We start from the raw sequence: 12,791 nt of genomic DNA, 5'->3' as shown, positions 1-12,791 counted from the left end.
AACTTTATTTAAGCACTCTTTTCTAGTGTGTTTTATTTATTACATACAATAATATCTGATATTGGAACTTGAATCCCAGAACTGCTTATGCAACCTCAGGGTTTTTCAAAAACAGATTGTCCCCAAATACCTGCTTTACAATTTTGTAATTCTCATTATGGATTGCTCAATTTTATTTTACATTAAAGCATTGTGTCTTTCATAAAGTATGCCTGGGAGGGAAAGATAAGTATACACTCTGACCTTTTTAAGCATTTGCAATAATTAATTTGTCAGTGAAGAAACTATCACCTGTGTCCTGAAGAAGAAAAATAAAGAACATAAATTTTAAGGGAAATATAAGAGGCTTAGAAAATTCTGAAATGTATATAGGGGATGTAGATGGATGGGATATGCGAGGCAGGACAGCCTTTGGAGTCAGATGGACCTGGTTAAAAACATTCCAACTTCAGCATTTGGCAGCTGTGTAATATTGGGCAAATTACTTTTTCTTCCTCAATTTCACTTGTAAAATGAATACAATATGAGGCCCTGTCTTACAGGTTTGTGATGAGGATGAGATGGGATACATATGTAAAGTGCTCAGAATAGTGACGGGTACCCAGAGAGTGCTCAATAAGTGTAACAATGGCAGTGATTATGCTAACGATGCTAACGATGGTGTCCGTGATGACAGTGACAGTGAGGGGTCCCTGCTGAGTCAGGGCAGGCTAGTTTTGGCCAGTGGTGTGTGTGCCCTTGGAACCCATAATGTCCAGAGGAGTGGGAGCAATAAGAATTGAAAAGAGAGTGTTAAAATGACATAAATCTCTTTAGAGTTTGCTGGAATACAGCCTCATCTAACCCATCACATAGATGTTAGTTTTCTTCACAGTGGCCAAAACAAGTCAGCAATGACCTTGAAATCTTCTGGGGAAGTGATTGCTGGTCCCCTTTGTCTTCTACTCTTAGTAGGTTTTTACCTTGTTGATGGCTGCGCAGTATCTTGATTAACTTGAAAAAGTCCGATTAAAAATTATTTTAAATAATGTGTCTAAATGTAATTAAAACGAATAAATTTCGTGGCTTATCTCCTGTCCATTGAGGATTTCCAGAGTAACATTCCAGAGGAATAAAACATATTCTTAAGCTTCTAATAACATATTTATTAAATCAGAGATAATATTGTACAGAAAAATCATAGGGACTTGAATTTGAGTTCTAGGTCCATTCCTTTTTATCTGTTGGACTTTGCTAACATACTTCCTTCTTCTGGACCCTAGTGCCTTCCCTGTGAAATAGGGATTATAATGATCAATTTCAAAGGATTTCTTTGAAAAATTAATAAGGTGACAGTTGCATTTCTCTTGGGGCTTGCTCCATAGTAAGTGCCCAATAAATAAATATTGCTACCATCATAACCTTATTTAAAATTATTATTGTAGTTGTTATTTATATAATTGTCATTATTATCAGTGTTAGAATCTACATAATCAAAAAAGTAGCCATTGCTGTATCCACCCACGATGTAAAATAAATTTAATATTCCTTTCTTTATATTCAATTTCCTTTTTGTTAGTTTTTCCAAAGTGATTTGTGCTTTGGCAGTCTGTGAAACGGTGTTAGATTTAGGCACCCACAGTAATTGATGTCAAATATAATAAAAATAAGTTCAGAGGAAAGTAATATAAGCTACACTGGATGTGTTGGTCATATGTAACTTAGGTACATGCATGGTGTGTGTAATAATAGTTTTAATCAAATCACTGAAAATACCTCTCTCCCAGGGGAACCTGGACTTCTCATTTCTCCAGTGAATGCAAAGAATCCCTTCTTTGGCTATGCTGGAAATAGGAAGCAAACAGAAAAGAAATTGCTTTGTGATGTTTTTAAGAAGGGAGATGTTTACTTTAACACTGGAGATTTAATGGTCCAAGACCAGGAGAATTTCCTTTATTTTTGGGACCGTATTGGAGACACTTTCAGGTATGAAATAGCGTCGGTTGCAAAGCTTGCTCCATGATTGTGAACCCTGCTCTGAGTGAGGCTCTGTGGAAACATTATACACCACCTGCTGCCTACCTTCAGGGAACGGAGAGCTTTTATCTCAATAATGTCTCCCAGTTTAAAAATTCACTGCCCATCTGTTTCTAGATTGAAACATAAGTTACATTTTGATGTCATTTTTGTAATTATCTTAACGAATCTTTTGGGTCCAAATCAGTGAGCTCCTTTTTTTTTAGCATATGATACAGGCAGGCTGATGTGAAGTCTAAATGGTAGGGTTAAAACAGAAAACCAATTTAGTCAAATATGGTCTAATTCTTGACCTAATGGCAAAAATAGTGAAACAGCAAAATTTCCCTTTCTTATATTTGCTTTTTTAATTCCTTAGGGTTATTTTAGGCTTATGAATTTATTTTGCTTTACTAATCAATGACCATAGAACAGTAGAAGACAGACAGTAGACAGTCCAAAAACGTTGAATGAATAAATGAATTATATTTCCTCACCTTCTTTGTGTCATGTTAGGAGGTCACCTTATGTAAAATCTTTTTTTATTTTTTTGTGGTACGCGGGCCTTTCACTGTTGTGGCCTCTCCCGTTATGGAGCACAGGCTCTGGACGCGCAGGCTCAGCGGCCATGGCTCACGGGCCCAGCCGCTCCGCGGCATGTGGGATCTTCCTGGACCAGGGCATGAACCCGTGTCCCCTGCATAGGCAGGCAGACTCTCAACCACTGCGCCACCAGGGAAGCCCGTCAGTTCATTTTAATTAAAACATTCATATGCATTAAAAGAGCCAAAGGGGTTAATTCCTAGAAATTAAAGGGGGTCAGTACACCAAAAGACAACTATAGCTTTCCTTTCAGTTTTTTCTATCATTAGAGATAGAGAATGCTTTCTTTGTACTTCACTGTTATTATATTGCAAAACAAAGAGGGATTTATTGTTATCTTATTTTTTATGACATATTAAAAAAAACCTTTTACAGTAGCAGTTGATACCAATGAGACACAGATAATGTAATTTTAAATAAAAAACAGATACTGATGTAATTTTAAATAAAAAATAGATACCGACTTTGTTGACTTCTCAAAAAAGTTCTTCCTTAGAAATGTTTTTCATTTTGAAAACTGCCATTATTTTTTATTATTAGGTGCTTGCACAGAGCCAAATGCAATACACTAAAACTTAAAGCTGGGCACCTCATTCTTCAAGTATAGGTAACTAACTGGAACTTGTTTTTTGTTTAGATGGAAAGGGGAAAATATTGCAACCACAGAGGTTGCCGATATTGTTGGAATGTTGGATTTCATACAGGACACAAATGTCTATGGTGTGGCTGTACCAGGTATGAATATGTTTCAGGTTTGGAAATGGTTCTCAGAATGTGCCACTTTCCTTTCACTTTGCAACAATTTTATTAACTCAGCATTTCATTTTTCACATATTAAAATAAATATCTTAGTTTTGGGTTGGCAAGTAATGTCCTAGACCAAGCTAGCAAACTTCATGGTCACACCAGGGGAAAGGTACCCACTGCATTTTAATGTATGTGTGTATTTCTAAGCAGATCTTGAAAACTCTGATCAGTGACTCACTGCTAGAATATTTACAGCTTTTCAATGGTCTATTATTTTTCTCTTGATGACTAGAGTTTATACATACCACTAAATAGGAACATGTTCTAATTTAAATGTTTAATAACACTGACTTGCAGTTAAGTTGAATCTTTTTCAGAAATTATTTTAAAATGTGGTTGGCCTCATTTATCGTTATAAATATGCCTATGAGGATTGTCTCACGTTGGTGAAAATGGCAAAGAAAAGTGACCAACTTGAAATCACAGGACAGCTATTCCCCTTTACTGCCTTTTTTTTTTTTAAACAAATGACAGTATTTTCCAATTAATGTTTGTAGGTGCAGGGGACACTGAGTGTGGGAATGTTTGGATAGGGGGGCAAAGAAAGAGGATATTAACTCTAACAGACAGGCACTGGGTGCTGGGAAAATGCTACAAGAGGTTCCAAAGCCCTGGAAAAAAGGTGGCATGATAAACAGTAAGCAATCTGTGGAATTAGTTGTGGAAATACCTGCCTCTAGTTTCTTAACTTGAATATATTGAATAATACCCTTTATTTTTTGCATTGATGCTTAACATGGACATTTCTCTAAAATATATTTGCCTTTAAAAAAATGTTTCCTCTTAATATTTTATAATAATAGTGGCAGGATGCATATCATGGGTCACTTATGGTGTTTTCTATTCCATCTATTTTGTTTCTGTAGTGTAAACAATTAAACATAGACTCTGTACTTCCTTTCTCCTAAATCATTTCTAGGGAGTAAATCATATGCCCGGAAAGACCCACTCATTTATGCTACTGTTGCATTGTTATTGCTGCAATAGATGTAATGTCTGTATTTGTAACAATTAGTGTGTAATTAACTGGATTTTTTAAAAAGTTCACCTACCACTTGTAAAACTGATGCTATTACAAACTTTTTTTTTCAGATTATGAAGGAAAAGCAGGAATGGCTTCTATAACTTTAAAACCAAATATGTCTTTAGACTTGGAAAAAGTTTATGAACAAGTTGTAACATTTTTACCGGCTTATGCCTGCCCACAATTTTTAAGAATTCAGGTAATTTTACCTACCCATAAAATTTAAGACCAGGAATCTGGAGATGGTTTAGTTATAAAATAATATTTACCGCTTAGATAATAGGTGCATTTTATTTTTATTAGAAAATTTCAAGAACAATGAAAAGCATTGGGATGCTAATTTATGCCATATTTGAAGCCTAATTATAGAAGGGAGGACAATAAAATGCTAGGAAGTCTTTGTCGTTGTCCTACTTGTTGCTCTCCTCTTCAGTCAGATAGATGAGGGTCCCAGTGATGGTGGCAAGCCAAACCCAAATCTTACACATGCCTTCATGCTTTGTGAAGACATTTGGTGCTGTGTACCTAAAATTAGGTTCAAAGTGTCTGCAGGATGTGTGTATACCCTCAGGGCAATTGGCTTTAAGCAATTTTGCCTTTAATTTTTTGTTTGTTTGTTTTTGCGGTACGCAGACCTCTCACTGTTGTGGCCTTTCCCGTTGCGGAGCACAGGCTCCGGACATGCAGGCTCAGCAGCCATGGCTCACGGGCCCAGCCGCTCCGCGGCATGTGGGATCTTCCCGGACCGGGGCACGAACCTGTGTCCCCTGCATCAGCAGGCGGACTCTCAACCACTGCACCACCAGGGAAGCCCCTGCCTTTAATTTTTTGGCTTCATTCTGTCCAGTCTCCTTCGGGGACCTTATATTTTGCAGGAATTCTGAACTCACTGGTTTTGAGAGGTGGGCTTTCTCTTGTTAGGCTGCTGGAGTAAAGTCCAATAAAAAGGAAACAAAATTTCTCAGCTCCTGGGTAACTCTGCCTGCTCATTTATCCAGCCATTTATTCATTTAATATTGTGCCTCAAATATAATTTCCGAAAGCTAGTCCTCATCATCTCTTAACATCCAATCACATAGAACTTTTCTGGATATGTTTGTCATATCACTGTTACATCCCTGATAGAGCAATAGCTGACTTAATATTCTTTTTTAAAGCATTTGCTGGGTAATCCTTGTGGCCAAGTCACTGCTTGGCCAATGAGACACATCATCCAAACTGTCATAAATACATATTCCATTTACATAATGTTTTAAGAGCTTTTACATATATTGTCTCATTATTTTCATAGCAGTCCTCTGAAATAATAAAGGTAGCTAAATATGAAAAAGAAGTAACATGGTTTTAATTGAAATTTTTGAAATAATTGTAGATTCACATGCATTTGCAAGAAATAATACAGAGAGATCCTGTGTAAATGATTACAAACAGGATATTGACATTGATACAATCCACTCATCTTATTAAAATTTCCTGTTTTATTTGTACTCATTTGTGTGTATGTGTGTATTAAGCTCTATACATTTTTATTACCTGTGTAGCTTCATGTATCAATGACCATAGTCAAGATATGGACAATTCCACCACCACAAGGCTCCCTCACGTTACCCTTTTATAACCACACCCAGCTCCCTCCTGCCCCTCCCATCTTGCCTCAGAAAGAATGGATTTTAATTCTTAGTAGAGTAGAAAGTTGATGGATCAAATAATATTTTAAACATTTTCCTCCAAGGGCAACTTAAAATTCACTGTCGTTAAGCAGAAGAAATATTTTGTCACAGGACTCCTCTGTAAGATTAAATCAGTCTTGTACAAATTTAGAAAATATTTTAGGATCATTAAACACCTAAAAGAACTTGGCCCATGAGTGTTACGTTTATTACAGTATTTACTATAGTTAGCACTATGAATGACACTTAGTTGGCACTAAAAGTATTATTATTATTATTTATTTATTTTTTTAGAAGATGTTGGGGGTAGGAGTTTGTTAATTAATTTATTTATTTTTGCTGTGTTGGGTCTTCATTTCTGTGCGAGGGCTTTCTCTAGTTGTGGCAAGTGGGGGCCACTCTTCATCGCAGTGCGCGGGCCTCTTACTATCGCGGCCTCTCTTGTTGTAGAGCACAGGCTCCAGATGCGGAGGCTCAGCAGTTGTGGCTCATGGGCCTAACTGCTCCACGGCATGTGGGATCCTCCCAGACCAGGGCTCGAACCCATGTTCCCTGCATCGGCAGGCAGATTCTCAACCACTGCGCCACCAGGGAAGCCCCAGCACTAAAATTATTTAATGAATTATAATAAATGATCTGATATAAGCAATGCAAACATATAAGTTACTTCTGACAAAATGAATAAGACAACTATCTTATTAAAGATCTGTTTAGCACAAATTTAAAAAGGATTCTTTTTAGCAATAAATTTACAAAAAATTTTTAAATGTGCTATTACTCAGTATGGCTGAGATGAAATTAAACTGGTCCTTTTATTTTGCTTCTGGGAACACAAATTGTTATCATCTCTCTTGAAAATAAGTTGGTAAATATGTGATCATGCTCTTAGAATTTGCATATATTTTGATTTAGTAATTTCATTTCCAGAAATTTACCCTTAGGACATAATTAAAGATGTACAAATGTTATATATAAAATGTTATTATTTATGTAGTAACATTTTTTAATATTCTCTATATAAGTTCAAGAATAAGAGTAAGGTTAATTAACATATATAATTAGATGAGATCCTATGAAACCATTAAAAAGTGCCATTTTGATGAAAATTACCTAACCTGGAGAAACATACCAGGTTAATTTTTTTTTTTAAAGAAGGCAGACTGTCAAATTGTATAATGTGAACTAATTTTTTTAAAAAGAGAAAAGAATATGTGTTTTTACACAGTTACATCTCATTCTGTGATGACAGTGTTGGGTAGAGGATGAGAGCAGGGAAGAAGTTTCAAAGAGAGGTTGACTTAGTTGCATTCGTTCAGAAGGATGCATAAAAATGGCCAAACTATTCATAGAACCTTGTATGGACCCTGCATGTCATCTGACTTAAAACAAGGTTGCTTCCCTATGCCTGAAACTACCACAGAGATAATATCCTTGTCTCCTTTAAATTTCTTAAAGCAAAGATTCTTAAACTTTCTCGATTCATAACGTCTTTAGTGTCTTAGTAATTAATTCATGGCACTCTTGGGCCAAAACAAATACCTAAACATTCATTTATTCAGTACTTAGGGCAAAGCAAAGTAACTATTTAGGTCTAATAAATTAGTTGCTCTTTGAAAAAATAATGCATATAAATGGAAAGAAAAATGCTTTTATTTCATATTTAAATAACCACATGTATTAAGGAGATGTAAGTTGGGCATTGCACAGCTCCTCAAATGTTGGAATGAGATTGTGCTGAACAGGGCTAGACTAATTCCATAGTCCACCTTGATTTTTGGTTATACTTGCTTTTTATCATAGCAACCACCAAAAACCCTGTTTCTCAAAGATATGACATCATTGAAAACAATGTATCATAAACTAATATTGAAACTGAACTACCTTGACCAAGTAGTTGGTAGTGTGACAACAGATGTCACTGGGTTTACCTTGAAAATTTTAAATATCCTATGGGGACTCTGGCAATTCACTGAGGTACTATGAGGCAACTCAGTGCATAGTTTGGGAACACAAGTTTTAGATCATTCCTTACCCCCTCTGGTTCTTGCAGTATTCTGCCTTATGGAATAGATTGCTGTCTTTTATAGCTTTTATCTTCTTGCCGTCTAGTAGCATTCTTAGTACATAATATTGCCTTGACATTGGATTGAAGAGATAAACCTATATGTTTTAGACATATTTGTAATCAGTTATTAACTATATTCATAATTCTTATATGTTGAATGAAGCTCACAGGAAAATCAAGGTAAAGATTTAAATGTTCTAAAGAGCATTTTAAAATTTCTAATATTAAATTATTAGTAGTGAAAATAGAGATGGTCACTGGATATACAAATGCTTTCATTAAATATTACAGTCTATATTGTTGAATATTTTATTTGTATATTATACATAATATTGACTGACTCCACTAATCCTGGTCACTGTTTCATAGGAAAAGATGGAAACAACAGGAACATTCAAACTACAGAAGTTTCGGTTGGTGGAAGAAGGATTTAGTCCATTGAAAATTTCTGATCCACTTTACTTCATGGATAAGTTGAAAAAATCATACATTCCATTGACCAAAGAAATTTATGAACAGATAGTATTAGGGAAGATTAAACTTTAAGCTTTTTTATATATGGGATTTTCCTATGCTGCTTAGGAGAAGTGAAAGGGAGAGTATGTGATTCTTTAATATGAAATGGGGAGAGGGAACTGACATTAAGCATGTGCTATATTTCCTTAACATGCAACAAGTTTTCTTTAATTAAGTACTAACTTTAATTTGCTTTAATTGATAACAAACTTTGGGTGATTATTCTTTTTACCTATTTGGGATTCAGTGCATAAGTAAATATCTGCCTTAAAGTTTTTAAATAATTAATAAGTGGTTAACAATTTAGACATCTGCTAAAAATTTACTTATTAATATTTAAAATTTCTAGTTTTGAGTAAAGGGTTAAATTTTAATCAAATATTTGATTTTTATGTGCCCTGTCCTATAACTCAATAAAACCATCTTTATTAATATGAGTTTTGAAGTTTTGTTTTGATGTTTTTAATTGTAAATATTCATTCAAAGGAAGGTAACTAACTAAATGTATGCACTCCTGTCTCCCTTATCCTAAAATCACATTAAGATGCTAGAAGAAATGTAAAAAATATGAAACAACAAAGCACGAAAACTGGTAAGCCCAAAGCATTTAGGAATTTTGGGAAGATATATAAATGGGATCAAATTGATGCTAAAATCCAACAGAGCTGTAGGAACCACTAATAATACAGGGAAAGAATAGACTAGACTAGTACCCATGTGTTAACACTAAGATCAGAGGCATAAAGGCTTTGAGTGTGAACACGTTTTTGAGTAGTTAACTGGGAAGTGTATCATAAAGATAGTGTAATAAGCACAATGGTACTTATATCCATGTGGAAGCACCAGCCTCCAGTGTTTGCCTCAAGCCAAAAACATATAAGAGACTCTCTTACCAAAGTGAGCTAACTTCCATGGGAGGGGGTGGTGGAGCTGGACTAAGAAGCAGAGTAGGGGACAATGACGACTGCATCAGCCTAAGTGGACCTCCATTTTCAAGTGGTTTCTGGACGTTGCCGTGGGAGCTGCAGTCGTCTCAGACCCAATCGGTGGCGGCAGCTCGTGTGTGTGCTCCTGCCGTGTTCTGGATCGAGCGGCGGCGGCAAGACCTGGCAGGGTGAACCAGTGTCAGCTTGGCCTCTTCGCTCACCTGGACCCTGCCCCTGGGCTAAGTCGTCAACATGAGCGGCAGCAACTTGGATGCGAATGACGAGTTTGATGAGCAGTTGTGAATGCAAGAATTGTACGGAGACACCAAGGACTGTGATACCCAGAAAGATCCCAGTGGAGAAACCAATTCTTTCAGGCAGCAGCCGACTGACACCCCGTATGAATGGGACCTGGACAAGAAGGCTTGGTTCCGCAGGATCACTGAAGATTTTATTGCTACATATCAGGCCAATTATGGATTTTCTAATGATGGTGCATCTAGTTCTACTGCGAGTGTCCCAGATGTCAGTGCTAGGACTACAGAAGAACCTCTGCAAAGAAAAACTCCCAAACCCAGTTATCCCAAAAAGAGGGGAGAAAAGAGAAAGGCTGAAGCAGGATGGTTTCATGTTGAAGACAGAAATACAAATGTATATGTGTCTGATATGCCTCCAGACATTACAGTGGATGAATTTATACAGCTCATATCCAAGTTGTGCATTATTATGAGAGATCTTCAAACAAGAATTTAAGGTCAAGCTTTACAAAGATAAGGAAATCTTAAAGGAGATGGACTTTGCTGTTATTTGAAGAGAGAATCTGTGGATCTCGCATTAAAACTTTTGGATGAAGATGAAATTAGAGACTACAAATTACATATGGAGGTGGGAAAGTTTCAACTGAAAGGGGAATACGACACCTCAAAGAAGAAGAAGAAGTGCAAAGACTACAAGAAAAAGTTGTCTATGCAACAAAAGCAGTTGAATTGGAGACCTGAGAGAAGAGCTGGCCCAGCCTGAATACACCACGAGCAAGTTGTCATCATCAAAAATACGTTTCATCATATGGATTTTGAGGATGATCCACTGGTGCCAAACGAGATCAGAGAAGACCTTCAAGTAGAGTGTTCAAAGTTTGGACAAATTAGGAAGCTCCTTCTCTTTGATAGGCACCCTCATGGTGTGGCCTCTGTGTCCTATAGGGACCCAGAGGAAGCTGGTTATTGTATTCAAACCCTCAATGGAATGTGGTTTGGTGGCCATCAAATCACTGCCCAAGTGTGTGATGGGACTACAGATTATCAGGTGGAGGAGACCACAAGAGAAAGGGAGGAAAGGCTGAGAGGATGGGAGGCTTTCCTCAACACTCCTGAGGCCAACAGAGGCCTTCAGCTTTCAAATTCTTTCTGTACTCCAGAAGGGTGGGGCCTTCTAGAGTTCGGCATTTTTCAGAGCACCCTGGCACATCTCAAATGAATGTTCAAGAAGCCGCAACTGAAATGGCATTTGAAGAACTTATAGATGAAAAGAAGTTTGAAAAAACAGAAGATAGGGGAGAAGATGAAGAAGCTGCTTCTGAAAAAGATGCTAAAAGAAGTGGCCCTGAAAAAGAGGCTGAAGAAGGCTGTGCCCAAAAAGAATCTGAAGAGAGCTGCCTCGAAAGAGACTTTGAGGAAGGCTGTCCCAAAAGAGAGTGTGAAGAAGACTTCTCCAACGGAGAGTCCAGAGAAGGCAGCCCCGAGATGTAGCATGAAGAGGGTAGTCCTAAAAAAGAGTCGAAAGAGAATGGCCCTGAATAAGAGTCCAAAAAGAAGAGACCCAAAACGGATCCTGATGAGAATGGCCTTGAGCAGGAGTCTGAGGAGGAGGCCAGCCCCCAAAAGGCAGCTGAAGACAGCAGCTTAGAACAAGGGTCTGAAGAGTGCTCAGAAAAGCAATTTGAAGATGACTCTGAAAAAGAGTTAAAAGAGAACGGCCTTGAGAAAGGTTTTGAGGAAGAGGGCTCTGAAAAGGAATTTAATGAAAACGTTTCTGAAGAAGAGTTAGAAGAAAATGACTCTGAAAAATCAGAATTCAAAGATGACAGCTCCAGGAAAGTGTTTGATGAAGAAGGCTCTGAGAAGGAATTTGACGAAGAGTCAGATGAGAAGGAAGAAACATATGAAAAAGTATTTGACAATGAGTTGGATGAAAAAGAGGACGAAGAAGATGCATAAGAAAAGGGGCTGGGAGATGCAAATGAAAAGAACGAAGAAGATGATGCAGATGAAAAGGTGTTTGAAGATTCAGATGGAAAAGAAGATGAGGAAGATGTAGATGTAAAGGAAGATGAAGACATAGATGAAAAGATGTTCAAAGATGAAGATTCCAATGAGAAGTTGTTTGATGACAATTCCAGTGACAAGTTGTTTGAAGATTCTGATGAGAGAGGGACTGCAGGTGGTTTAGGGAATGTTAAGGAGGAAGGGCCCCTGTCCACAGGCAGCAGCTTTGTCCTTAGTAGTGATGATGATGATGACGACGCTGTTTAATCCCTTAAACTTGCTTTGTAGGGCAATTCCTCCATCTCCATTTTGCCTCTGCTCCAGGGTAATTACTAGTAGTGTTACATGAACGTGTGCCTAGAGGTAGGATGCCATCTGATTAATGCAGTGAAGTGTTCATGGCTACCTGTACTTAACAATTTTAAATATATGTGAATTGGCTGTTCAATTCAAACTTCATAGCATAATACAAGTCAACTGGATCCTTGCCCTTTGTCAAATTTGTTAAGCGCATGCAGAATAATATTTTTTAAAGTATTCTGATTGACGTTTGTGATATTCAAAAATAAAAAATAAATTGTTAATATGAAAAAAAAAAAAAGGAAGAAGTAGAGTAGGACCCAGCAGCAAACTCCTTTGCCCATAAACCTAATTCTCTGTACAACCAGAAGGAAAGTAGACTTTGCCTCATGTTGCCTCCACATGCTAAAAAGTTTATTTTAGTGGGAAGAGAAGTTGCAGATAGTTCCTTTTTGTCATTGTTAGGAAAACATGTGTTATAAAGTTAAAACATTTTTTAAATGTAAAGATTAACCATAAGTAGCATAGAAATAAAAGGTCACACTTTCAAATTAAAAAAAAATGAAAGAGAAATAATATCAGTTTTGCAAAAATCTGTAATTTTAAGAGAAAGAAATTTTT

At 36.9% G+C, this 12,791-nt stretch overlaps 1 protein-coding gene and 1 pseudogene across 2 annotated transcripts in view; both read left to right on the top strand.

Moving 5' to 3' along the window:
- SLC27A6 (solute carrier family 27 member 6) overlaps window positions 1–8,918 on the top strand; it is a 63,545-nt gene extending 54,627 nt beyond the window's left edge. Inside the window, exons 7-10 of the mRNA XM_082836297.1 lie at window positions 1,767–1,965; window positions 3,236–3,333; window positions 4,498–4,628; window positions 8,534–8,918. Coding sequence (XP_082692423.1) covers window positions 1,767–1,965; window positions 3,236–3,333; window positions 4,498–4,628; window positions 8,534–8,710 — 605 coding nt within the window. The 3' untranslated portion in view covers window positions 8,711–8,918. The remainder of the gene's footprint in view (window positions 1–1,766; window positions 1,966–3,235; window positions 3,334–4,497; window positions 4,629–8,533) is intronic.
- A 940-nt stretch (window positions 8,919–9,858) lies between these two features.
- On the top strand, window positions 9,859–12,137 carry LOC309959903 (17S U2 SnRNP complex component HTATSF1-like; annotated as a pseudogene). Its single transcript has one exon. The product of its transcript is annotated as a 17S U2 SnRNP complex component HTATSF1-like (transcript).
- The last annotated feature ends 654 nt before the right edge of the window (window positions 12,138–12,791 follow it).

This window comes from Leucopleurus acutus, assembly GCF_964270905.1.
Source record: "Leucopleurus acutus genome assembly, chromosome: 3".
Taxonomy (NCBI): Eukaryota; Metazoa; Chordata; class Mammalia; order Artiodactyla; family Delphinidae; genus Leucopleurus; species Leucopleurus acutus.
Note: the sequence above shows the minus strand (reverse complement) of the source record. Positions and strands in the feature narration are given on the sequence as shown.